This window comes from Drosophila miranda, chromosome 4 (assembly GCF_003369915.1).
Source record: "Drosophila miranda strain MSH22 chromosome 4, D.miranda_PacBio2.1, whole genome shotgun sequence".
NCBI classification, from domain to species: domain Eukaryota; kingdom Metazoa; phylum Arthropoda; class Insecta; order Diptera; family Drosophilidae; genus Drosophila; species Drosophila miranda.
The window spans coordinates 7131866-7156572 of record NC_046677.1 but is presented as its reverse complement, the minus strand read 5'-3'; the positions used below and the strand labels follow the sequence as shown (position 1 = coordinate 7156572).

Sequence of the window (24707 nt, the reverse complement as noted above, 5' to 3'; positions counted from 1 at the left end):
CAGCCGAAGCTTCTGTTTTGTTCTGGTAATGAAGGGACGGAGGAAAAACGTTTGACTTGCGCTTAGAATTAACGAACGAATAGAATTTTTTAGGATCACTACGAAAATTACTACTACATTGTGAAAGGTAATGATTATAACACTGACTATTGACGGCAAGGAACAGAGAGCGAGCGGAGGAGTATAGAGCTAAGGCCAACGTGGAGCCCGACTTCTGGTACTTTTTATAGAGCCGGGATTTATTATTTTTTAAGTATGACAAATACTTGGAGAATACTTGGTTGACATTTTCTTGTGGAGATGAATATGTGTTGTCAATGGCTGCGCTAAAGTATGTCAAAATAATTTGCCATTAATACAAGAAATAAATTAAATTACAATCTTATTATTTTATATGTTTACAGTTATTTCGCCCATTTTGTTTGGCAACGGCAACGAAATTATTAATTACTAAAACGTTTTCCTATGTATGTAACTAGCTAAAACTACTTTAAGTTATTCACTACACCCACTACTCTCCAAGACAGTCAAGTTCCCTTGGAACTCCTTTCGCGATTGCTACAGATGGCTGCGGATGGCCTCTTCTACAGCAGCTGAACTAGGGGCCATGGATTGTTTGGCCTTATTTTGCTGGAAAGTATGTCAGGTCCAGGTGCGGAACAATGACCGTCAGCCGAGCAGGTTGGGCAGTTACCAATACCATCCAAGATCCAATCGTCTTCACCTGTTGCCTTGAGACGCCTCCAAACTGTTTTTGCTGAAATTTCGAAGGAACTTTTTGGAACGCCGTCTTACTTGTAATTTCAAATCCCAACCGTACTTCCCAATACGCCCGCAAAATCCGATTTGTATACCAATCAGCTGTTGTGCACTAGCACTAACAGGTGCTTTGTTAGTGTTAAACGCAACGCTGTTAACCTATATCAGTATTTATGTGGTGACTGTTAGGCGCGGTAATATATGGTTTTTACTGGCTAAGGGGTGTCGTTTTACAGCACTCGTTTTCTCGTACCAACAACAACATAAACAAAAACAAAGAACGATTTTCCAGGGAGATAGCCGCAACGCAACGCGGCTGCCAAATCAATATAGAAAATGAGCATAGACGACGTCATCTATGTAATCTGCCTGCTGGCCTGCATCGGGGCCGGCAATTATGTGCGGAAGGTGCGCGATGAGGCCCAACGCAAAATGGTATCTACGGCACTGGGTGTGATTGTGGTGGTCATTGTGTCGGGCCCGCTCCACAGCCTGCATTGCATTGCATCCTTGGCCTTGGGCACCGCCAGTGTGCTGCTAGTGCATCCAAGGTGAGTTTCTGCATAGATAAACGCATCTAATTATGATAATTACTTGGGAATTTATCCTCCAGCAAATGCCATTTGGTTACATTTCTCATAATGTTTGGCTACCTGGTGTTCTTCCGGCTGTTTGACTTCTACTGGAGCATTCCTGGGCACACGAACATGATACAAATGATACTTACACTTAAGGTTAGTTGCATAATAATGAGGTGATTGATTTCACGCTTCACTTTCTGCGCCAGGTCTCGGGTATTGCCTTTGAAAAAACAGCCGCCTGGAAACGCATACGCGAAAAGGATGAACAGGACAAGAACGCTCAGCGGGACGTGAACAGCGAAAGTCCCATTGAGATCACCGACTACGATCTGGAGCTGCAGCAATTGACAGCCGCTGAAATAGTGCACTATAGCTTCAATTACATCGGGGTTCTAACAGGTAGAGAACATTTCCAATCATTTGAATTCACTGTGTGCTGATATCAAAGTCCGCCTTATTGAGTGGCTGCCGCAATTACTGATAGAAAACGTGTATCTGGCATAAGAACACGACTTCCACAAGTGCTGTAAACGATGATCAAACGATAGACTAATCTCAAAATTCTTCTTACCAGGCCCCTACTATCGCTATCGCACATATAGGGACTACTTCGATATGCCATTTAAGACGCATGCCCCGTGCATTGATGCCACCATTGAGAAGCTCAAATGTGCCTCCTTCTACTGCGCCCTGTATCTGGCCACCAACTACGTTTGGCCCCTGGATGTGAGTCCTTTTACGCCTCTATTCACAGCCCATTTAATACATTTTCCCCTTTCCAGTATGCTTTGAGCGATGAGTTCTACAATGATCGCTCATTTGTCTACCGGCTGCTGTATGTGTGGCCCACCTTCTTCACATTCCGGGCACGAATCTACACGGGTCTGACCCTCAGTGAGTGCGTCTGCACAATGGCCGGGTTTGGGGCCTATCCGGACGAGGCTGATGCCAACAATGGCGAGGGACCCCGCAAGCGCTATCAGCACTTGAAACGCGATGCCGACAAGCATACCTACAACTTTACCACGATTGTCAATACCCGAGTGATGGAAGTGGAGCGATGCTGGACCTTCCGCGAGGGCATGAAGCACTGGAATGTCTGCGTGCAGTACTGGCTGGCCGTCAATGTCTACAAGCTGTTTCCCAGCAAGAAGTACAGGTGGGTGATGAGGGTTCTGTGGTTATATGATGCTATGAAAATGCATTGGTACTGTTCCAATGATAATTTCATAGCGCTGTAGACCGCTTTTGTGGCTTTATTGCTAGTTGTATTGTATACTCGCTATTGTAATTGTTCTTTCCATTGCCACTGATCGCAGGGTTGGCAGGTATTCAACCGTAGTGTTGATATTTATAGATCTCTCGTTCAGTTTCCGTATTAACATGCTCTCGAAAACCTTTTAGAACGGGTGCCACTTTGCTCTGCTCGGCCTACTGGCACGGATTCCGGCCGGGACACTATTTCTGCATCATGGGCGCTCCCTTCTATGTCTCCCTGGAGGATATGTGGAACAAGCTGGTGCGCAAGGATGCCACTGGCCCGGTACGGACCGTCATCGATGTGCTCTTCTGGATATTCAAGTGGTTCGCCTTCAGCTACTTGGGCGTGGCCTTCCTGCTCTCCTCGTTCGGCAACATTTGGCGTTTCTATAGCTCTGTGTATCACATTGGATACATCTGCTGGGCGGCGATGATTGGACTCGGCTTTATCCTCACAAACCAAAGGAAGGCAGCCGAACGTCGCAGGCAGAAGCGTGCAGCTGGTGGAGACACTGCTGCAGTGGAGGAAAAGAAAGCGCAGTGATTTCTATTGGATTAGCTTTAAAAGGCAGTTCAAATACAAAAGAAGTCACCCAATTGTTAAGTGTTCCATTAAGTCCAATGGTAGAGACTGCAAACGTCTTCGCCACTACATGGCTAAATATCTATTATAAACGACACCGATCAAGGCACCATTTGCTTGTTAAAGTTCTAAAGTTATATTCAACAATATCAGGCCCAACTATGTACATTTATGTAACTACTTCCATGTCTAACAGTTGAAGCCTACCTTCCATATGCATAACCATCCATATTTTATCCGGGAAAAGATGATGATATTAAATGAAATTAGTTTGTAGATCACATATGTTAACCAAAATAAAGTGAATCCTAATGTAACAAAAATCGCTTCTGCTTGGGTTACCCCAATCCATAATCGATTTACTCATTATTTAGCTTAAGTTCTCTTCTTTTTTTTATTGAAAATACTCGTAAGTAAGTAATTCTATGATTTTACACAAGTCTTGCTTATCGAAAAATTCGAGATTTACACAAATGGATTTGTTTTTGCGGTCAGGATAAAGTTAAAATTCGAGAGTAAATTTAATTAATTTTCTTGGAAATTTTAGGTGTAAGTGTAACTATAATTGTAAAATGATTTAGGGAGCCTTTTTGTGGGTGTGTGTATGTGTGTGTATTATATTCGATACCAGCTCGAATTTGGTCTAAATTCAATGCGTTACGATTTCAGTTTGTGTGTAATAACAATTTAGTTCGAATATGGGTAGCATGGCAAGAGATTTCCTGTTGCTGTTGTTGCGGATGGGGCTGCTGCGGAAGGATATCATGCCGAGGATGGCTCATCGGTGACCAGAGAGAGGCGACGCTTTACATCCTGTGTGGTGTTGTAGGCGCCGCAGTGCACGCACTTGAGTCCGATGAAATGAAATTTGGTTTTGCAAGTCTGCAATACAAAATAGAGATAGAGATATCCCTACCTTAGGTAGACACTCGACGCTCACCTTGTGACAATCGTTGCAGAAGATATGCACTCGCTGGTTCTCGTACTTGAGCGTCACGGGCATGCGTAGGGCCTGATCGTCCAGATACTCCCACAGCGCCGTCATGTCGATCAGCGAGGTCTGGCAGGTGGGGCAGGTGTAGTGGCCTGAGGCCAGGAGCTGATCGAAACACATCTTGTGCAGCAGATGGCCGCAGTCGGGAATGTGGCAAGGAATGCGCGAGGTGTGTATGTCGCCCAAGCAAACAGGACAGTGCGACCGGGAGATGTTTTCCACGCACTGGAAAACAAAAACCAAAACAAGGAACGCTCCATTAATTAAAGATTCAAATCTTCAGCGAATTGCTGGCCAATTAATTAAGTTATCTGTTGAACAGTTTTGACATTCATAACCACTCAACTAAATCGCGAGCCACAAAAAGCAATTAGGCAACCGGTTTCGGCTATGAATTGACACAAAATTAATATGCAAGCTGGCGATTTCTTTAATCGGCTTTCAAATTACGCGGAGGTCAATCCACATGTATCTATACTTGGCGCTGAAAGTGCTCTTAATTTGGGGGAGTGGACTCACCCGATGGCCATCGATCTTCAGCTGGATGGGCAGACACATGTTGCAGACCTCGCAGTGAAAGAAATTGTCAGCGCCGCCAATGCGACAGATGCCACAGCCATGACAATGATATTGCTGCTTGTCCGCGTCATCAAATAGATTGCATATGAGGCATGTATACTGCAAAAGAGGAGCATGGTTATCCAAGGAATCACTTAGAGTAAGGCACAGCCAGTGAGTGACCCGTTACCTTGCCAAATCTCACGCCACAGTTCTCGCATTGCTCTTGCACCGTCTGCCGCGTGTTGCACTCGGAGCAGATGAGTTCTGTGAGTGTCTTCCGATCGAAGTGATGGGTCTCGTTCTCATCGTGGCAGAACCGGCACTTGTAGAACTTATTGCAGCACGGAGTCTAAAAGAAAGCGAAGAAATCGATTATGGAATGAAAAATTAGTTATCCTACAGTAAATCTGAAAATATTCCGCCTTGAGTTTCCACAGTCAAGGACTGAACAAACATAATTCATTAGCAGGCGTCGCGGTGACACATGTACTAATTCTCAAATTGAGTTGCTAATCAAAGAAATCTGCCTGGAAACGGAGCACAAAATGAGTGACGTCTGAGGGCTTAAAAGCAAATCAATCGTCGTTTGGCGTCGGAGCTACTGGTCTGCTCTTAGCATTATCATAAATATTGCAGTCGAAAGCAAAGGCTCTCCTGCGTTGTAGGAATTATGGAGCCCTAATCAAATCACTTGTAAAGACCCCATACGATACCCCAAAGCTACCCGTGTCGTCGGTTCATTAGATGTTTGCTAATTGATTCGCCCGACCAATTATCAACATTTGGTTATGATAAAGATAAAGACCAAACGTATTTGGTATTTGTGTGTTCATATGGATCAGGTTTCGGACTTTGTCGTGGAGTAGGGTTAAAGATGGATTTAATTTATAATTTATCTGTTATCTACCCCTCGTCACACGTTTCTACGTGTCTGCTCTGTAACTTACAAAACCCAAGAACTCTTGCATTTGTTCTATTTATACTATGTCAAAAGTGAGACGCCCACAATCGTAATGCTATATCTGGTACAGCTCTCCACCTCGTACTATCTTTGAGGATTATTTATAACTTTAACAACCTTTTTTTTCGTATATGTCTGTATGTATTCTGGTATTCTTTCAACTTTGCTGTGATGATAACACTTGAAATACAGAAAACGGAGTAGAAGCATCTTTAAATCCGGTTTCTTTGTGTGTTTCTCCTCCATCCCAAAAAAAAAAGTGGGATTTTATGGCTGTGTTTCACTAATGATCATATTATTTCTTTCCAGAATACATATATTTGGCCCAGACAAAGACAGAAGTTAAGTAACAGCAAGGTTCTATGATAAATTAATACAAGATCTCTGAAGAATATATACAGACTCGTACTCGTACTTTTGTTTGAGGGGTAAGTAAAGGCGGGCATTGCTCCACTTGTGTTCTTAACATTGAGCTTAAATCCACAGGTATGCATAAATTAATTTCACGCATTGTTCAGCTTACAAAAACACACACACACACACACCCACCCAGTATAAATATTAAGTATTTAAAACAAAACAAAAACTCCACCTGATTCAACATTTCAGTAAAATGCAAATACTGTACGGCTTCTCATACGTTGGAAAATTCTGTCTCCTGGAATATTACGAGTGTTAGTATCACATTATTCCACTGGTTGTAATACGTGTACATACAAAAGCAGAAGTAGATCGAAAGACCCTTAAAATTGTGAGATATTTAGGACAGATTTGGGCGCAGTACGGCTATACGTGACTTTTTTTTTAGGGAGCTATAAAGCTTGGAAGTAAATTTCTGTTATATCAGACAAAATTCTTCATTTTTACGATGGGTTGTACTCAGGAATTTGTATAGCAATTTCATGTTTGGAGATGCTTCTCTGAATATTACTTGAAATTGTGAAGATCTCCCCCCAAAATCATGATGATCAAAAACTTTTCCATTTCCTATACGTGGCATTTATTTAGAGAGCTATAAAGCTTGGAAATAAATTTCTGCTTTATGATGAAAAATTATAGTGTACTACAGAAATTTGTACAGCAATTTTTATTCTTGAAGATGCTATTCTGGATCTTACTTGGAACTCTAAATATCTCCACCCTCATTATGATCATCTTCCTAATTGAATTTTGAAAACTTTTCCATTTCCTTTCATATTTTCCAAAATTTTCCTGCCTGTACTTCTACTTTCCCTTGCATTGAGTCATTTTTTCTCCATCGCCTACATAAATATTATCGTATATCAACTGTACGAGTATCCCATACCCTACTTATCACCTCTCAATAATTATGTCTCTGGTGCCTCCTAATTGGCAGAGTAAAGACCTGGGATATTACCGGGGGAACGATTGCTTTATGTGCATACACAATTTCACATTGTTCATAATTTCTTAGACCCACCAGCAACAACTACAAAAAGTAAAGAAGATATACACGCATTATTTGCCCAGATCAATGGAGAATGGAGGTGTTAAATGGGCGCTCGCCTCACTTGCCGGCCTGCCCAGTGGAAATTCTTTCACTGTGAATCGGAGCAGACGGAGGGCCGATCCGGTTTAATTTGTTGCCAGACCAGTGTCTACTTATATCCGATAGACAGACCTTCCCCCTTGGCTGTCCGCGCCATTTCCGTGCAAATAGTAATTCCATTCAATTGAAATTACATCAAACACTGGAGGTACTCGTTTCTGTTTAGACTTCAGACACTTTATTTGCTTGGTTTGTTTAAAAACATATAAATAAAGCTTTGAATACCATTTTGGGGGCTGGAGCTACAACAGCACTTGGACGACAGCAAAAGTACCAGATGGCTTCTGGCGCCAAAATTACTTTCCCTCAAAATGTGCGAAATTCTTAGACTTTTAACGGGAATTTGATGGGAATTTCTTGCCCGCAAATATATAGAAATGGATATTGGGAATAATAATAATAATTCAAATGGTTATCCATGGAAAGCCGAGTTCCCCGAAAGAATTCTCGATAAGTAGGGGTATTTTTATGCCATGGTTAATCCCTGGGAGCCAAGCTCTTGTTCAATTCTAATCGAATGACTAAGAGCACCCTTTGATAAAGAATTGTTTCAAAATTCTTTGGTAACTTTTTTTACTGTCGCGTTAGACCCGCATATTGAGTCAATTTATATTAATGTGAATCGCATTTCGTTATTAATACGGATAGCGTGGGGAAATATTTATTGAGACATTTATTTCCACTGAGGCCTAACGAATTTTCCTCTTCTAGAAAAAGTGTTCTTTTTATTGAGCAACAGGGAATTCCATTATATCTAGAGAGTTGTTTCATTTAGAAACTTTTCTTTCAGAGGTTTCTAAGCTCTTCATCAATCACTGGCTCTGAAGACCCTCTGAACTCTAAAGTATTCTTTCAGTTAATGAAACAAAAAAGATGAATGTATTCCTTACTTTCTGGGCATTTTTTCCACTAGCAATTCCACTATTTCGTTTGGTATCTATTCTCTCAGAGATTCCTGAACGTGTTCATAGTTTTTCGAATGATTTTTTTTCCTCTATAGTCAGTATGATAGAGACACTTACCACAAACATGGCACGTCGCTTATAGTGTGCACATCCAAAGCGCAATGACTCCGGTGTTGTTGGCGTCGCATTGCTGCACTTGTTGTTGCAACTATCGTTATTGCCGCTGCTGGTGGTGAAGCGTGAAAATTGTTCATGTTGCTGGGGTTCCACTTCCATGCAGTGGCTGCTGTCGACTGTAGCGACAGTTTCGGTAGCCTCCGAGGCGGTTTTTGGCTGGGAGATGATGTGGCGACGCCAGACAATGGCCGGCGGCTCCTCTTCGAGAAGGAGACTTGGCGTGGACTTGGATTTTCGCATCTTCACGTATGTTGGAAAATCGCCCGTCATGATTGTAGGCGGCATAATCAGCTGTAGACGTTGCTCTTGTTGTGTTGCTGCTGCTATCTGGGAAACAGGAACAGTAACAGGCGGGGACAGAGACGGAGACGGAGACGTACGCGGAGCATCATCAGCAGCAGCAGCCTCCAGTGAGTTCGCTCTCGACGACAGCTTTGACGATGAATTTAAATTGACTTGATTGGGTTCTTTTGTATTGGTAGATATTTGTACATCAATGTGGTTGTACTTGTTGTGGCTTTCATTGAGAGATATTCGGCGCTGCCTCTGGCGATTCTTCATTCTGTTGCAGGAGCACGGAATCGAAATCTACAGATACTTTTGTATGTATGTATGTATATTGTATCTTCTTCTCTTTGTTTTCCTACAAGTATGCTGCCGTTGCAGTTGTCTTTGTTAATTGTTGCCTCTTCAATTGCTGCCGTAGCATTTAAATTATTTTCTGCTTCTTCTGCTGCCGCGGCTGCTGTTGTGACATAGACTTTGTATCCGCCTCATCGATGGCCGGCCGCAACGTGAGTGGACTCCAATCCTCTCTCTCTCGTTCTGTCTGTGTGTGCTATCCACTGGTATTATCCAAAAACTTTCATTTATGCAACAGCTCCGCTCCTCCTTAGGCATGCAAAGCGCGTAGTTGTCAAATTTTTCTGCATCTGAGACAGTGGTTGGTTGGAAAGCGAACGATGATTAAAAGGTTTGTGGGAAAGTGTTAACTGCCTGTTATTTCCCCGCCCCATTGTTTAAGCACAGATTAAGCAAATTAAGCAAAGTGAAGCGTTCAAAACCACAAAAAATACTAGATTGATGTATTCATCAATCGGTGAATCCCCGCGGGACAACTTTAATGTTTGACTAAATAAACGTATTACAAAAAGCGTAAAAAGCAATAAATCTAACTTTCAATGTTTCCCAGCCCCGTATTTGTATGGAAAGGCCATCAAAATTAGATAAGAATTATCTTGATTTTAGACGCTTTTCTGTGGCTTTACGTAGTATATGCAAATGGAACGGGGACCCTGAGCCATGTGAGCTCTGGGGGATTTAAACGTCTAAGCTAAATGGGTTTTTAGATATTTTTCACACTGCCTTGACACACAGTGCAGCTGTAGGGATCTCGGATCGGGGATCCATACACCAAACACTTGTTAACATAAACCGGCGCACGACTCTGCAAAACTTTCGCTCTGCTAATATTATGCTACGGCTGAAAGGAGGAAGAGGCACGGAAAACACTACACCGCCAGATGAGCTTTTAGTGGTGGTGGTAGTACTATCTGGGTGTGCATCTGTATCTCTCTCGCCCTCTCTCTCTGCCTGTGGGTCTCTGTTGTCATTATCGTATTGTGGTTATTCCTATTTGCATAGCCGCTGAGAGCAGAAAAATCGTTGTTGAATCTCTTGTTTATTCAGTTTGTTTTTCGCAATTATCAAAAAGGGGAGCACAGCCGCCAGCGACAATAAATATTGAAAGTGTGCGAAATATTACACACGTAAACCAGTCCCGCCAAAGAATCGCAAAACGAAAACGAAACTCTAAACTTGATTTTGGTTTTCAATTATTAAACATTTCATGGTTTACGCACGAACACGCACAGTAGACACACTCACACACACACAATTGACACACAAATTGCAGTCGATCAAACAAGACAAACGCATTAAATAAATGGTCACGATTTCAATGTAAACGGTTTCCAAAAGTTTCCAATACAATCCAATCCGCAAAATCCAAATCGCCTTCAACATGAAGTTTGGCAGTACATGCGAGTACGAGTACGGCTCTGAATGCGTGCAGTATATATTGGTTTTGTGTTTTTTTTGAAAAACCGATTTCTTGTCTAACGTGTTTTTTTTTTTATTTGATTCGCGACTTCTTCGCTTAACCGCTTATTGTGATTTTTGCTGAAATTCAGCCTTTAATTATAATTTTGCTCATTCGTTAATTATAATTAATTAGCAATAACAGATATACTTGAAAGTTAGACAAAACGCACATCACAGCACAAAACAACACACCACACAGATCCGCAGATCGTCAATTGAATTGAATAGCCACGGCGACGGCAACGCCAACGGAGACGGCACGGCGACGACAGTAATACAGATCCGCGTTCAACGACTCCCGCAGATCCGCTTCGAGCGCGGCGAGCTTCGATTCTCTACTGAACAGAGCCGCCACGCCACCGTGGGGCTTCAAACACACTTGTTGCTGCGTCCCGACCGTCCGTCCCCACAAAAAAAGCTTTCTCTCGCTTCGCTTGTGCTTAAAGCTACATGCGTTGCCAGCTTATGTTGGGGTATATTTGAAAAGATCGTTGAAGGATTAAAGTGCAATATATATTGAATATATATATATATATAAATATACTATATATGAGCCTCTGGGCAGGTTGCAGGCTGAGTGTGAGGTTGTCGTTAAAATCACAGCTAAATGCTTAGGCATAGACTAAATAGTAATTGCATTAATTATGTCATAAATAGGTCACTAGCAAATGCCAAGCCGTGTTCTATCCAGTGTCCAGACTAGATCTAGACCTTCTCAATTTGTACAAATCTCTCGCGCTTGTACTGATCGTAATAGCTGCCCACAAAGTTGAGGCGACCCTCGTACTTGAGATGCATTATCGTTTTAACCAGCGGCGGATGCTCGTTGCCCAGCTCCAGCCAGAGTTTGCCCCCGGAATGCAAATGCCGGCAGGCCAGATCAAAGACCAGGCGAGCCACTCTCAAACCATCCGAGCCGCCATCCAAGGCATTGAGGTTCTCATACCTAACAAGAGAATGAAAGCTATAGCTTTATATAATCATCATTAAGCTGAGGCTTGGACTCACACAACCACTTCGGGGTGGAGAAACTGAAACTCCTCGGTCTTCACGTAGGGCGGATTCGATATGATCAAATCGTACTTCTTGTCCTTCAGTGGCGCTGGCATGTACTGGTCCTCCTCCATGGTGTGATTGTGCACCTGGAAACGGTCCTGAAGACCCAACAACTTGGCATTCTCCGCAGCCAAAACAGTGGCCGCCTTACTCCGCTCAATGGCCGTGGCCTCAACCTGCGGCAGTGCATGCAGCATGGACAGTGACATGGCGCCCGACCCACAGCCCACTTCCAGCATATTCACATGCTTCACATCTTTGTAGTTCTCAATGACCAGACGCACAAACTCCTCCGTCTCGGGGCGTGGAATGAACACAGTGGGCGCTGTCTTTAAGGTAATGTCTAAGAAATCCCATTCGCCGATAATGTGCTGCAGCGGCATACGGGCACAGCGAGCCTCCAGAAAGCGCTCAAAGTCTGCCAGTTGTTTCTGATCGAATTGCAGCTGGGAAAAGTTGTCGGGAACAGTGTTCTGTGAAGGGGGGGATAAGTGAGGTTAGTTGTGGCCATCCAATGTGTCTTGAATGCTATTTTCTGACTGATACTTTACAAATTTACGCTTCAGCACATGCGACACAATACATTTCAAATTGAATTCGGTGTCTGAGACGCCAGCGTCCTGCAGCTTCTGCGACCATCCCTCCATAGCCTTGGTTACGGCAACCAATTGTCCGCTAGTGGAATTTTTCCCACTTCCGCTGGTGCTGCCGCTGCTGGTAGCATAATTATAATGCGTGAGTGCCCGCGAGGTCAGGCGCACTGACCGTGTCAAGTATTTAAACATAATTTAGCCTTATTATCTAATTTCTATTTTATCAACAAATTTTGACTGCAATGCAGTCCAGTGTTACCTTATCGATATGATATACGGTCCGACCCTCAGAAATACGTCTCATTTTTAAAATATTCCGTAAATATACTGACGAATTCAAGTTCTATTTTACATATTACTCGTTTTTGATCTTCCGTGGAATATGACTAGCTATATAGAATATTTAGCCATGCCCACATAATTTTATCCGATTAAAACATGAATTTTCTATTTGACTGGACTACTTTAAATAATTGCTTTTATTGCATTTTGCGTAAAAAAAGGTTTTAGCGAAGTAGTTTTAACTTTTCATTTACCAGCACTGGTTAGTCGTTGATGTCTTTTCGATTTCTTGCCAGTCGGCTGACAACCATCATTAAATGTGACCGTACTGCAGAAGGTAGGGCTGTTTTGCTGAAACTATTGGAACAATTGGTTAATGGCCGTTATTTTGTTTAATACAAAAATCGCATTAAATTCGCAATATCCTTTGAAAGGGTTTTATAATTTGTCAGAAATAAACTTACTTTACAATTGATGCCTCCCCTATACATTCTTTTCCAAGGCTGATAAAAATTATGGATGGCAATTGTCAAGTGCAATATTTATTTACTCTATGATCAAATAAACCATTTAACAGCGTTGTAAATAGTTAAAGACACTTGTGCACACATATATATATGCGGTCGGTGTAGAGTGTAGTTCCGTTTCATTTACACTTCCTATCTCGATTGATTTCCAGAGAATTGAAAAACGTATCTTTGTTTTGCCGTACTTATCAGTGTTTATTTTACAACATATTAAAATATTCATACCATTATATGTGTATTGTATATATTCACATTACTATTGCACAATTTTTACCGAAAAACGAAAAAACAACAGAAAAATTAAGCAACAAAATTTTACAAGTTTCCTTTAAGTACTGAAATTTTATGGAATTTCCGTTGCTGCTCTATCTGATTGATGGAACGCAACATTCTAATTGAAACGAAAAAAAGAACGAAAATCTATCATCCTCAGTCTATATAGCGATGCTGCGCAGTCAGAGATGTCCGTGCAGGGGATCGCGTGTGTCCCTCAGATAAACAGGACTGGTGAACGATTTGCCCTCGACCTGCGAGGCGAGATTCTCCCCGGCGTACGTGACGAACGGCGAGATCTCACAGATGTCACCGTGCACAATGCCGCCGGCGTTTTCAATGTACTTCTTGTGCAGGCGGTGCAGGTCCGACCGGGCCGTGCTGGGGCAGTCCTTGCCGGCCACATCGGCATTCTTCAGAGCGCTAAACTCCTCGTCACGCGGCACTTCCATGGCCACAAACTTTTGGGCAAACTCGAACACATCGAACACAAACTTCTCGATCTTTATGCCATTGGGCTTGTCCGGGGTCAGGCGCTTCCCGGCATTGTCCACAAAGGGGATCTTCTTTTTGGCCACGTGCAGCTTCAGCTCTTGCTCGAATTTGTTGCCGATATCCTGCAGGAAGCTCGAGCTGAAGAAGTGATTGCAAATATTCCCAGCACTGAAGGTCAGCCGTCCGTCTGAGTTGCGCATCTCCGCTGTCTTGGCGGAGATCTCACTGTACTCGACCACCTGGTACTTGCCATCGACAATGGCCACCACGCCCACGGGCTCATTGGGGGCTGCCTTCTCCACCACCTTGGCAGCGCAATCGGCCTTCTCCTGCACACAGAAGCCAATGAAGACGGGATCGGCCACCTTGATCAGTATATTGTCGACACTATGGGCATGCAAGTAGAGCACTCCGCGCTTCTGCAAGTCCTCCAGTATGCCCTGGCGCTTCATGGCCCTGAAGATGCCTCCGTTTCCGTCCGGGGCACGTGCCACTCGATGCTTCTCGTCCAGAATGATGCGTCCATCGTATTCGAAGCATGGAAGTGAGCCCTGCTCGAAGAGCAACACATTCTCCGGCTTCAATCCGAAGAAGTTGTTGGCCACAAAGTAGTCGTACGTCGGCTGGACTGTGTGCTCCGACGTCATGATATACCAGATAATGTGTCCAAGCTTTCCGTTCGCCTCCTGGGCCAACTCCTCCAGCTTCAGAATGCGTTCGGCCTGGATGCGGAACAGAGATTTTCTCGACTGCAGTCCAACATCGTACATTCCCTTGGGATGATCGAAGCCAAGTCGTGTGCCTGCAAAGAGTAGTGGGAAGAGTATTAGAAAGGGAAACTCTAGACATACGAGGAAACCTGCCTGATCCATCATCCAATAACAAGAAGTGCAACATATTCGATTTCCTACCCTGTTGGCCTTAAAAACATGTTTCGGTTTTTTGGGCTTTACGCTTTGTCTTTTGTCCCAACATCACAGTCACACTCGAGCCACATTTGTACACCCATTTTAACATTTAAGCGGCTCCACAGAAGGTCAGCCCCACTACCGGTTTTTAATTATCAGTTGATATAAGCAATTTATCGGTTGGCGAACCATACATACTCCGCCATGGACTCCTCTGGGGAGTCCATACCAGCCAGAGCCCGGGTTCTAGCCAGGGAATGGCAGCATTATTCCTACTCGTACGAGCAGTACCGTTGAGCGTTGTCTACGTGCAATAAATACTACAAATATAAGGTACAACGCCCCTTCCCCTACCACTGACGCTGCCCCGGCCAGGCTTTTATCTCTGTTTCGTTTGATTTCTTTCAAGTCAATTACGTGATTCGACTGCACCTCTTTGCTGGGGCTTTCTGCTGCTTGCTTTGGGGCTCGGTTCACTCCCTCGCACACACACAAAACAGGAAAGGAAATGTCAAATGCCGCTAACATTTCAATATGGCGCTTGGAACAGAAGTGCCCGAGCCAGAGCAAGGTAAAACGAATAAGAACGATGCAGCCCAGACTTAAGGAATACCCAGTACACAGATTCATCTGTTGTTTATTGAGCGGAAACGATCTTGTGGTAGAACTAATCCCTCAAAGGTCACTCTTTAAAGGAGGGAAAATGATTGCAGAATGCATTGAATTTATAGCCATATATGGCTCTTAGTGACTTTCGAAATTCGATTATGGTTGTTCCTTCTGGCTGTTTCACATACCCTTCTCCTCTAGGGTACTACTACAAAAAAAAAGAAAGGCAGTGACTGGCCATAAGAATGGCTTACATTTTGTTGCAGGAGGCGTGTGGTTGTGTCTTGCACATGGAATTACAATTACAACAAAAGCCAGCAACAATCATGCAGCTGCTTGAGTGGGCAGCTGATTGAGATTGAACGAACCGCGTGCGTCCCTCTATGTCTGTATTCTGTATTCCGCGCTGTGCTGTGGCACGATTTTTATATCAAGTTAATTAGTTTTTTCACACCACCACACAGACATATCCCGCACTGACAGTGCTGCTGCTGTTGCTGCTCTGGTCTAATGTTGGAAGTTGTTGGTTTTTCTCTTTATTTTGAGTTTACATTTTGTTTATTGCACATCAAGGCAGAAATGTGAGTGGAGTGGTGTGTGGGTGGGAGGTATGGTGGTCTGTCTGATTAAAAACATCTCATATCAGAGGGAAGCAAATAGAACAGAGCAAATTTCTCTTAACATCCAGAAAGGGTTAGTCATCGCTGCTGCTGCCCTTGAGATGCAAAAGTTTTGGTGGAATTTCAAATAAAATAAAAATAAAAATTTACACGAAAATATCCACTATTTCTGTATAATTCTGTAAAATAATTGCCACATTCTATTTAATGTTTCCGAGGCAGTAATCACAAATCTGAATTTTCTTTCATTAGAGCTGTCATTGTTCCTGCTTTTTTAAGATAATTCTTTAGGCAGATAATCCATATAATCGACAAAGCCCAAAGGACTGATATAAATACAAACATTAATGTTTATATTATCATTCCAAGCCAAGAAAAAACACCTTTGGCTAATCATTTGTGCTAATTAAACACAAGTGTTTGTTGGGTTCGTTGGGTCTGTTTGGCTTTTCCCCCCTAGCGCCCCCTTTGTGATTGTGTGACCTTCACTTACCTTGTCCGCCCGCCATAAGCAGCACAGCGACATGTCCGTTGCTGATCTGACGCAGTCCCTCATCCCGATAGGAGGCCAGCTTATCCTCAGGGGTCCGTGCAATGGATATCACCTTGCCCTCGGGTATGGGCTGAAGGCGATCGTCCAACTTAATGCCGTTCTCGTTCATCGAGACGGTGGCCCGATCGAAATACTGTTTGATCTCATCCAGATTCAGTTCCTCCATGTCCCGCACCAAATCGGCGCGTTTGTCAGGTGTCAGCTCGTCCCAAAACTTCAGCAGATGCTCCTGGTGCACCGGGTCGAGTCGCATCCTCAGCGACTGGTAGTCCGTCATGGTTGGTGTGGGTATTACTGGTGTGGATTTTGTGGTGCCAACAACGCTGGCTGGGGGAACAGAGATCGGGGTAGATGGGGAGCAGTTAGTGGATGTTGATTTAGCTAATGGAGTAGTAGTCGGGTGGAGAAGTGGGCTGGCTGGTTCATGTACTTTTCTGTCCAACTGTTGTCTCTCCCCCCGTGTTCCGTGAGTGAGTGGAGTGATAATATGACGAGAGAGTGCGATAAAAAACAGCAGAGCCAGAGCCAGAAAACGTTTCGTTTCGTTTCAATCTGGTATGGGTGGTTTTTTTTTCGGGCTTCAGAGCGCCTTCGCGAACCGTTATACGTGGTAGCCAAAGCGCAACTGAGAGCCAAGCGATCGCCCTCTGTGGTTTTTCTTGTTCAAAGTGGAGCTGCCCCAATGCCTCGGCCTTCCGTCTGTGTCTCGTTGTCTCTCTGTCTTTGTCGCTGTCTTTGAATGGCAGGCGCGCATGTGTCTTGGTTTGTGGAATGTGCGAGTGTTTGTGTCTCTGTTTTGACGTATTTGCAGGCGCGTTATTAACATGGCTATGGCTATGGCTATGCCAGTGGTTAATGATACCCTGTAAAACTATGGGATTGAGAAATGCTGCTGAAACAGTCATAAGAAACCCAATAATCTTTTTGGTTCTTTCTCACAAGTAAATCTTCTTCTAGGGCATTCCACAGCCCATCCTCCGATGGCCTCGTTATGGTTTTTGGGCACTACTACTGCAATCGTCTGGCTGCGGGGCAAAATTTGCACAAACCTCCCTCCCTCCCTCCAGAGTGGTGTTGCAAATGCAAAACCAAACGGCCCTGAACGAACAGTGGCTCAAGTGAAAGTAAGAGGTGCCCCTGGGCGCCAGATACCACCTCAATTGGCAACAAGGAAACACTTAAGGGCAGGCGGGCTGGCCAGTTCCTGATAAACAAGTTCCCACTGGAGGCCTACAGAAACTAGTTGAATGGGTTAGGCCGTAAGTTATTGGAAAGGTTATGGATATGGCATTTAAATAAGCCAAGAATTGACCAAAAATGTTATACGAGCCACTCGACGGTGACTCCGATCTGCTCGTTTCGTTGGCCGGTTTGTTTGGTTTTTGTTTTTGCCACGAAGCGAGAGAGCTAGAGTGATCCAAGGTATATTAAACACAAGGCGAGGCGGAGCATGTATTAGCCACCGTTCTCTCGGAATGCCTGACCTGTCATGTAATCTACTTTGGACTGCTCAGCAGCTCAGCTGCTGCAGAAATACACACGTAGCCATAAAAAACAGCAAATACCCCCACATACACAGGCCCCCAAAACAAAAACAAAAAACGGAAAGAAACGGCGATAGCACACAATTTGTTTTCCGCTGCTGCGGACTCTTATCGCGGACGTTAGGCCTTGCCGTTTCGTTTTATCATTATCAATATATGTATTCTCCACTTTTTATATACTCACCATTGCGATGGCGCCGCACATTAGTGTGCTGGTGCTGCAGCAAATTGTAATTGTGGCGACCCATTTATAAAGGGAGGCACTTGACACAGAAGAAAACAACACCCTATATTATGGTGGAGCTTGCACTTGCACTTGCACTGCCCTGCCCTATGCCAATATCTTGCTATGCAGTTGCTTTCACTGGGTTTCGCTATGCCATAATTTTGTGGGACATGTACTCATTCGCAAATTCACTAATTTAAAACCTAATGTGACACCAGGCCCTCTTTAAATTAACTTAAAAATAAAATTTTTGGAATAACAAGACTTGGCCCGAAGCAGTGTGACCCGCGCACTTATTGATTAAATATACGGTCTGACCCTCAGAAATATACCGTCTCATTTCCAAAATATACCGTAAATATACCGATGAAATACAAACTTAGCCCACTTAGCCCCCCTCTATTTAAACAAGTGAACAACTTGAGTTAAACCGTTTTTAAATTGTTCTTGTAGATCCATCCTGCCTCTTTCTTTAGAATCAAAGTTTTTACGATATCTTTCACCTGATCTGCGATAAAGTTCTCAAAGTTTCATCATTTCGTGGAGTGTTGTTCAATATCCACTGGTCGACAATGGGCTAATCGTACTCCGCCCATGATCGGAAATCATATTTCTTGATTTTGATATTCGGTTTAATATTACTACTAATAGTTTAAGCCAGGTTCCTTTAGGACTATCTTGCAGCACTGCTTTTTTGCAAAACAAAATTTTCAAATTATAAAATTAAATGAACTAAATTTTTTTTAATGCTAAAATTAGCTAATTAAACTTTCTTGGATCACTCTAATTTATACAATTGTTGGGGCGTTTAAAAACAAAAACTCTAATTGGGTTTTTGGCTTTTTTTTTAAATATATTTACAATTATGAACTAAATAAAGCATCATTTTCAATTACATGTAAGAACTACAACAGAAAGTATGCATCTATGTATAGGCTCTAGTTATTCTCAAATTTCCTGGAAGGTTTTATCTCTCATATTTCACGGTTCTTAGGAGCACGGACCGCGGTGTGCGCAGCAAGCAAGCGTTAATTCAATCTAAAGGACTCTACAATTTCACGAACGAGCGGTAATTACAAGAGGGGCGAGGGGAGGTACGTACTTGATGCAGAATCATACAAAAATGGGGGTAAATCATTAATTAGATCATTCTTTTAAATATCAAAAAAGTTCGTATATGTTCAAAACGAAACACTGTCTAAGCCGATGACGACGTCGTCGGGACGTCGTCCAAGTTAATTAGCGTGGCTCCACCATCTTGAGGATCCGTTCGAGCCGCAGCACCGGTGCCATCTTTCAGTGGCGGAGCCGGCATTGGTATTGCAATGGTACTCATAGTGCTTATCATACGCGGCTCGGCCCGCGACGTTGTGATGGGCATCTGTGCGGAATTGCTGGCTGGCTTGAGGAAGTCGGGCTGCGGTGTCTGAGCCGGCCCAGGGCCATGACTATGACCAGCTCCACTATGACTATGACTGTGTCCAGCTCCGTGGCTGTGATGCTTCTGCTGCTGGTGATGCTGATGCTGTTGGTGTTGGTGATGCTGCAGCTGCGGCTGCTGGGGATAGGACTTCGGCAGCTGGGAATGCCGCGTGGAATCGGTGGCCTTCAAGCGTTCACTCAAAGCCTTCAAAGCAATTTGTCTGGAAGCGAAACAATATTTAGAACAGTTTGAGTTATCGGCATCGTCGTTTCACTTACCGCCTGCGCTCAATATCATGCGGATCCGCACCGGGCATTTGCACTGAGATCGACGTTAGACTGGCCGTTGATATCGTGCGCAATGGCGTGGGCGTTTTGACCACGCCTGCCCGCAAACAGCAGTTGTAAATGGGATTAACCAAAACGCTGATAAACGGCTGCGAAACGTTCGGAAAGAAGCTAACAAATGTGAAGCTTTCAGAGCTGTCGCCACGCCCATTCGGATGATGCTGATAAAAACGCAAGTAGATCCAGGAGACCAGAGAGCCCGAGGCAAACATGGCCGGATATGTGCCATCCAGTAGACCGATAGCCCAAGAAATAATTGCCATTATGAGCACGGTAAGAGGAACGTTCCTTTAGGAGAAATATAAACATTAAGAAAATCAATCAGCATTCAATCATCTTTTGATTACTCACCTATTGGTCAGACGTCCATAGCGGGTCTTGAAGATCAAATGATCGGGCATTATTTGTCTCACGGCCACACAAATGCCAGCCACATACCCGGCCAGGCCATGTATATGCACATCGAATAGAATGGTTGGATTCTTGGTCACCATATAGTAGAATAAATAGTAGATGGTGGTCAGCAGCGAGACGCCGAAATTGCTCAAGGCGAAGAACTTGAACATCTCCAGTTGGCCCCAAAGCGGCTCGAGCATCTTGCCACACAGCCCGACAGTGACGACATCAACGGCCACCTCCCACCAGTGCAGCTCGATGAAGCAGAAAGTGAATGCAGTCCATATCCAGAACTTTCCATTGGGTAATATATAGCCCGGTGTGACGCTCAAGAGAAGGATTGCCTGGTCCGAGAAGGAGAGCAGGTAGCCGAACGTCGTCACCACACAGATGAGCGTTATCACCGGCGAGGTGTTATGAAGCAGGGCGTTCAGCTGTTGCCATATATAGGGCCAGTTTCTGGCGAGTGGAGCTGACATGGCAACTCGAACTGCGGCTGGAGAGTCTGATGATTTTTTTGCCTGGAGAACTTCAATTGTTGTCTGATCTGTTGTTATTCAGCCTGCTGCATGCGAGTCCCGATGCTGTGGTGGGTTAAATGCGTATCGGGTTTCGTGTGAGTCGCGATTCAAGACTTTCTTGTGGCCCCCAATTTGCACAAATTTTGTTTTATTTACGATTTTGTTTCACTTTATTTCTCATTTTGTTGCACCAGTGTGACCAATCGCTAAACTACTCAGAATACCTCCAGTGATGACCTTATTTTTTTAGTAAAATACGGCTAGATTGAATGAATAGGAAATCCAAAAAAAAGGCAGGAATTATATACAATTAAATGTATGTAACTGCCAGAAGGATATTCCGATTCCTTAAAACATATAAATTCTTGATCAGCACAACAGCCTTGACATATCTCGCGGCCGACTTCTCTGCTACACTCCATCTCCTTCCATCGTTCAATGTATCCGCCCCCTGGCTATTGAAGGGACAAAAACTTTGACTTTGAAACGTAGTTCTGACGGAAAAAAGCTGGCTTGGCAACACTGAATACTATTGACATAGTAGCTATTGACACCGATAATCTGGTAGGGCGCGTAGTTTCCGTTTTAGCTTCATTCAAAATAATTCGCATTGATTGATAAAGAGACCTTTTTAATTAAAAAAGTTATCTAATTTACGTTTTATTATGACAATTTGTATGCATGTGTTCGTTTGATGTACATCTTCGTTTTAATAATTTCAGTAATCTCCCTCTTGTCTTGGTTTTAAATATAATGCATTTGATTTAATATTTAAACAATTATTGCATTGACATTCAATCGATTCGCAGAAATATTGAACTCAAGCAACGTAGTCTCACAATTGAATAAAACTAAAAACTATTCAAAATAAAGTTTCTCTCGTTATATACGCTTCGGGTAGGAAACGCCTTTAAGGTATGCTGATTGTGGGAATTCGGACGTAAAAAAAAACAAAATATGGAATTTAGATTGTTTTTTTTTAATGGGCGTGTGAGAAATATGATGAAAAATTGGTTGATTGCATTTCGGATTGACTGCTTAGAACAGCAGCGTGCCCATGCCGCCCATTTCAGATTGTTCCTTGACGAAAATCTCAAAGTACTGATAGATGATGGTCACAGCCAGCAGGATACCCGTGCCGGAGCCGATGGCGCCGAGGAAATCGGCCATCACGGACAGTGCACCGATGCAGAGACCGCCGAAGGCAGCCGCCGTCGGGATGTAACGATTAAGCTCGTGGATCATGGAGTTCTCGCGATGGCCGCGCATCACCATGTGCTGCTCCTTCAGCTGCTTGGCAACCTGCAGAGAGCAAAGAAACCACGTTAGTTTTTCCTTGATTAGGAGTGCCAAATATCAGGGATACTTACATCCTTCGCTGAGCTGCCGGACACATCGATCCAGGTCTTGGAGAAGAACGCACAGGAGCCCAACATGAAGACAATGTAGAGCAGGGCATGAATGGGGTCAGTGAGTATATGGCCGACGCTCTCAGGCGGCGACAGATAGTAGCACAGACCACCGATGGGGTAGGAGCGGGCTGGGCCGCCGCCTCCAACATCGGCCCACACGCCGAGCAGATTGATGAAGAAGTTGCCGTTGAACTTGACGGCCAACATCTGGGAAATCACGTACAAGTTGGAGACCAAAGCCGACTGCAGAATGATGGGAATGTTGGAGGTGTAGAACAGCTTGATGGGATAGCTGCTGTACTGGCCGCGGTAGCGGGCGCTCTTGATGGGTAGATCCACACGGAAGCCTTGGAAGTAGATGACGACAGCGAACACCAGAATAGTGGCCAGCAGGTTCATCAGGTTGGGCAGGTTCTGGCGGTAGAAGGCCTCGCGCAGAGCACGAACCTTATCGTTCCTGGTTGCCATCAGGTGGAACAAGGCAATCACAGCGCCCTCGAACTCGGTGCCACGTCCCGTCGTCACCGTGGTGGGGGAGAATGCCTTCCACACGATCGTCTCGCAAATGTTAGTGGCAATGAAAAGGGAGATACCGGATCCCAAGCCATAGCCCTTCTGCAGCAGCTCGTCCAGCAGCAGCACAATCAGACCGGCGGCAAACAGTTGGATGATGATGAGCAGGCAAACGCCAGCTCCAATTTCCGCTGGATCACCGTACATGCCAGTCATCACATACACGATGGCCTGGCCAATGGTGATCACCATGCCGAACAGCTTCTGGGCTCCGTTGAACAGGGCGCGATCCTTGGGCGTGTCACCGACCTCAATGATCTTCGCTCCGGCCAGCAGCTGCATGATCAGGCCCGAGGTGACAATGGGCGAGATACCCAGCTCCATGAGGGTACCACGGTTGGAGGCCAGGATGACACGAATCCAGTAGAAGGGATCCGCAGAGTCGGAGCTCATGATGCCGAATAGTGGGATCTGACAGCACACCAGGAAAATGAACAGTGTGATGGCGGTCCATAGTACTTTTTCTCTGAATTGGATCTGGGAAAGGAAACGACGATAATTATTAATTAATTATAAACCCTTTCATTAATTAGCCTTGAACCTAAACTAGGCAAACACTCGTACAATTGCCGCTATGTTGACCTAAATGTGCCGCCGGCGTGTATGTACGTGGGGCAAATGTTTAAACAAAATCAGGTTTACTCATCGGCATCGTCATCGTCGGCTCCCTTCCCCGTCATATGTTTAACAACAAAAACACACGAGGCTGACGTCGACAGTGCTCGGCTCGCAGCTTCGGCGGCCCGAAGTTTGACGTTTCCACGTAGCGTTTGTTTTCGCTGTATGCGCGAGTGTATGTGTATGGGAAAAGTACTCTGGCAACAAGTAGCACGCGAAAGTAGTGGCCGTGATAAGAAAAGTAGCAGATTCGATGATGTGGAAATTGGACGATTCATCAATGAAAATGTTTGGCAAAGTCAAAATAATTTAAGGACCTTATTCAACACAAACTCTTTTTCCAAGATAATTAACAAGAATACGTTTTAACCGATTCTGTTGCAGACTAAGACACGTTAAAGTCAAGTGAAAGGTGGAATTTGACTTTTTAAAGCATCTCTGAAAACTTGCGAGCTAATTTCAAGCATATTATTTGCCTTTACCCATCTTTTCTGTCATTACTTTATGCAGAAGCAAACTGTTTGCGTGGCGCTTTGCTTACATTTTTTGACAAGTGAAAGCCGAACGCGTGCGCTGGCAACACTGGCAGCCGACCAATTGTTTAATATGAAAATTAAGCTAAAATGAAACAAATCACTTTCATTCCACTCCCCCCACATTGAACTTGACTTAAACTTTAGTTACAACTATATTATACACACCTTGCGCTCGGGCTTTGCAATTTCCGGCAGTATACTGCAGAAGGGTTTAATAACTTCGAGGAATTTGACTGCAAATAATGAATGGAAAGGGCTGTGGTTAGACGCGAAACTCAACTTTCAATTCAATTGGTGGCTTCCACAGCACACAAATCACACAATAAGAAGTGCACACCGACATTTTTTGTATACGTAAGCAAAGAGCCACCCCCGGTGCTCGCGGTGCCCCTGGAAGCGGCACTTTACTTTTACAAAAATCGCACTCTTTTCAAATATGCAGTAGCTATAAACGATCCACTTACTTCCCATTGTGTTTCACTTGTCTTATGTCTGGTTGAACTGTTGCACTTTCTATACAAAAATTACAAAGTTATACTATTTATCTGCGCCACGAGTGAAAACCGAATGGGAGCCGAACAATTTTTGACACGACGACTAAAATTTTACTGACACGACGTGCAAATATACCAAAATATACCGAATAATTTCAAAATATACCGTAAATATACTGAAGAATTCAAGTTCTATTTTACTTATTCCTCGTTTTTGATATTCGGTTGAATATTACTATCTATATAG

At 43.9% G+C, this 24707-nt stretch overlaps 6 protein-coding genes across 12 annotated transcripts; 1 reads left to right on the top strand and 5 right to left on the bottom strand.

Annotated features, from left to right (window-relative positions):
• Positions 1–998: 998 nt before the first annotated feature.
• Positions 999–3500, top strand: LOC108163012 (lysophospholipid acyltransferase 7). Of its 2 annotated transcripts, XM_033394140.1 has the most exons (7): positions 999–1310; positions 1373–1493; positions 1547–1739; positions 1915–2066; positions 2123–2499; positions 2660–2668; positions 2745–3500. In XM_033394140.1, exons 1-7 carry the CDS (start codon positions 1096–1098, stop codon positions 3142–3144), a joined length of 1467 nt encoding a protein of 488 aa, XP_033250031.1. In that variant the 5' UTR covers positions 999–1095; the 3' UTR covers positions 3145–3500. The 2 variants fall into 2 exon arrangements, with proteins under 2 accessions (XP_033250031.1, XP_017153534.1); XM_017298045.2 differs by lacking the exon at positions 2660–2668 and having other exon boundaries at positions 1001–1310.
• A 352-nt stretch (positions 3501–3852) lies between these two features.
• LOC108163013 (RING finger and CHY zinc finger domain-containing protein 1) lies at positions 3853–10857 on the bottom strand. Of its 3 annotated transcripts, none has more exons than XM_017298046.2 (6): positions 10603–10857; positions 8292–9283; positions 4926–5087; positions 4697–4855; positions 4124–4402; positions 3853–4065 (listed from the first exon to the last, which is right to left on the bottom strand). In XM_017298046.2, exons 2-6 carry the CDS (start codon positions 8910–8912, stop codon positions 3946–3948), a joined length of 1341 nt encoding a protein of 446 aa, XP_017153535.1. In that variant the 5' UTR covers positions 8913–9283; positions 10603–10857; the 3' UTR covers positions 3853–3945. The 3 variants fall into 3 exon arrangements, with proteins under 3 accessions (XP_017153535.1, XP_017153536.1, XP_017153537.1); XM_017298047.2 differs by having other exon boundaries at positions 10625–10857; XM_017298048.2 differs by having other exon boundaries at positions 10647–10857.
• Positions 10858–10945: 88 nt separating this feature from the next.
• Positions 10946–12374, bottom strand: LOC108163014 (MTRF1L release factor glutamine methyltransferase). Its single transcript, XM_017298049.2, has 3 exons — positions 12062–12374; positions 11463–11983; positions 10946–11400 (listed from the first exon to the last, which is right to left on the bottom strand). Exons 1-3 carry the CDS (start codon positions 12293–12295, stop codon positions 11160–11162), a joined length of 996 nt encoding a protein of 331 aa, XP_017153538.1. The 5' UTR covers positions 12296–12374; the 3' UTR covers positions 10946–11159.
• A 708-nt stretch (positions 12375–13082) lies between these two features.
• Positions 13083–18434, bottom strand: LOC108163011 (UDP-N-acetylhexosamine pyrophosphorylase). Of its 4 annotated transcripts, none has more exons than XM_017298043.2 (3): positions 18099–18434; positions 16311–16697; positions 13083–14482 (listed from the first exon to the last, which is right to left on the bottom strand). In XM_017298043.2, the coding sequence occupies exons 1-3, from the start codon at positions 18160–18162 to the stop codon at positions 13368–13370; spliced, it is 1566 nt and encodes a 521-aa protein (XP_017153532.1). In that variant the 5' UTR covers positions 18163–18434; the 3' UTR covers positions 13083–13367. The 4 variants fall into 4 exon arrangements, with proteins under 4 accessions (XP_017153532.1, XP_017153531.1, XP_017153533.1 ...); XM_017298042.2 differs by lacking the exon at positions 18099–18434 and adding an exon at positions 16801–16994; XM_017298044.2 differs by lacking the exon at positions 16311–16697.
• Positions 18435–19043: 609 nt separating this feature from the next.
• On the bottom strand, positions 19044–21233 carry LOC108163320 (transmembrane protein 115). Its single transcript, XM_017298546.2, has 3 exons — positions 20262–21233; positions 19842–20198; positions 19044–19783 (listed from the first exon to the last, which is right to left on the bottom strand). The coding sequence occupies exons 1-3, from the start codon at positions 20783–20785 to the stop codon at positions 19339–19341; spliced, it is 1326 nt and encodes a 441-aa protein (XP_017154035.1). The 5' UTR covers positions 20786–21233; the 3' UTR covers positions 19044–19338.
• Positions 21234–21462: 229 nt separating this feature from the next.
• On the bottom strand, positions 21463–24562 carry LOC108163319 (protein transport protein Sec61 subunit alpha). The gene is made up of 4 exons (XM_017298544.2): positions 24431–24562; positions 24132–24199; positions 22198–23289; positions 21463–22129 (listed from the first exon to the last, which is right to left on the bottom strand). The coding sequence occupies exons 1-4, from the start codon at positions 24435–24437 to the stop codon at positions 21866–21868; spliced, it is 1431 nt and encodes a 476-aa protein (XP_017154033.1). The 5' UTR covers positions 24438–24562; the 3' UTR covers positions 21463–21865.
• Positions 24563–24707: the final 145 nt, after the last annotated feature.

Coding starts and splice junctions, on each gene's coding strand:
- LOC108163012 (XM_033394140.1), top strand. CDS start 1,096: ATGAGCATAGACGACGTCATCTATGTAATCTGCCTGCTGGCCTGCATC. Junction 1,311..1,372: donor GTGCTGCTAGTGCATCCAAG/GTGAGTTTCTGC, acceptor TTTATCCTCCAG/CAAATGCCATTTGGTTACAT. Junction 2,067..2,122: donor ACTACGTTTGGCCCCTGGAT/GTGAGTCCTTTT, acceptor TCCCCTTTCCAG/TATGCTTTGAGCGATGAGTT.
- LOC108163013 (XM_017298046.2), bottom strand. CDS start 8,912: ATGAAGAATCGCCAGAGGCAGCGCCGAATATCTCTCAATGAAAGCCAC. Junction 4,856..4,925: donor GTGGCGTGAGATTTGGCAAG/GTAACGGGTCAC, acceptor CCTCTTTTGCAG/TATACATGCCTCATATGCAA. Junction 4,066..4,123: donor TCTGCAACGATTGTCACAAG/GTGAGCGTCGAG, acceptor TTTGTATTGCAG/ACTTGCAAAACCAAATTTCA.
- LOC108163014 (XM_017298049.2), bottom strand. CDS start 12,295: ATGTTTAAATACTTGACACGGTCAGTGCGCCTGACCTCGCGGGCACTC. Junction 11,984..12,061: donor ATGTGCTGAAGCGTAAATTT/GTAAAGTATCAG, acceptor CCCCCTTCACAG/AACACTGTTCCCGACAACTT. Junction 11,401..11,462: donor CTCCACCCCGAAGTGGTTGT/GTGAGTCCAAGC, acceptor TTCTCTTGTTAG/GTATGAGAACCTCAATGCCT.
- LOC108163011 (XM_017298043.2), bottom strand. CDS start 18,162: ATGGGTCGCCACAATTACAATTTGCTGCAGCACCAGCACACTAATGTG. Junction 16,698..18,098: donor TGTGCGGCGCCATCGCAATG/GTGAGTATATAA, acceptor CTGTTCCCCCAG/CCAGCGTTGTTGGCACCACA. Junction 14,483..16,310: donor GCTTATGGCGGGCGGACAAG/GTAAGTGAAGGT, acceptor TACTCTTTGCAG/GCACACGACTTGGCTTCGAT.
- LOC108163320 (XM_017298546.2), bottom strand. CDS start 20,785: ATGTCAGCTCCACTCGCCAGAAACTGGCCCTATATATGGCAACAGCTG. Junction 20,199..20,261: donor TATGGACGTCTGACCAATAG/GTGAGTAATCAA, acceptor TTTCTCCTAAAG/GAACGTTCCTCTTACCGTGC. Junction 19,784..19,841: donor CATGATATTGAGCGCAGGCG/GTAAGTGAAACG, acceptor TTTCGCTTCCAG/ACAAATTGCTTTGAAGGCTT.
- LOC108163319 (XM_017298544.2), bottom strand. Junction 23,290..24,131: donor TTGCAAAGCCCGAGCGCAAG/GTGTGTATAATA, acceptor TTCCTTTCCCAG/ATCCAATTCAGAGAAAAAGT. Junction 22,130..22,197: donor CCGGCAGCTCAGCGAAGGAT/GTAAGTATCCCT, acceptor TGCTCTCTGCAG/GTTGCCAAGCAGCTGAAGGA.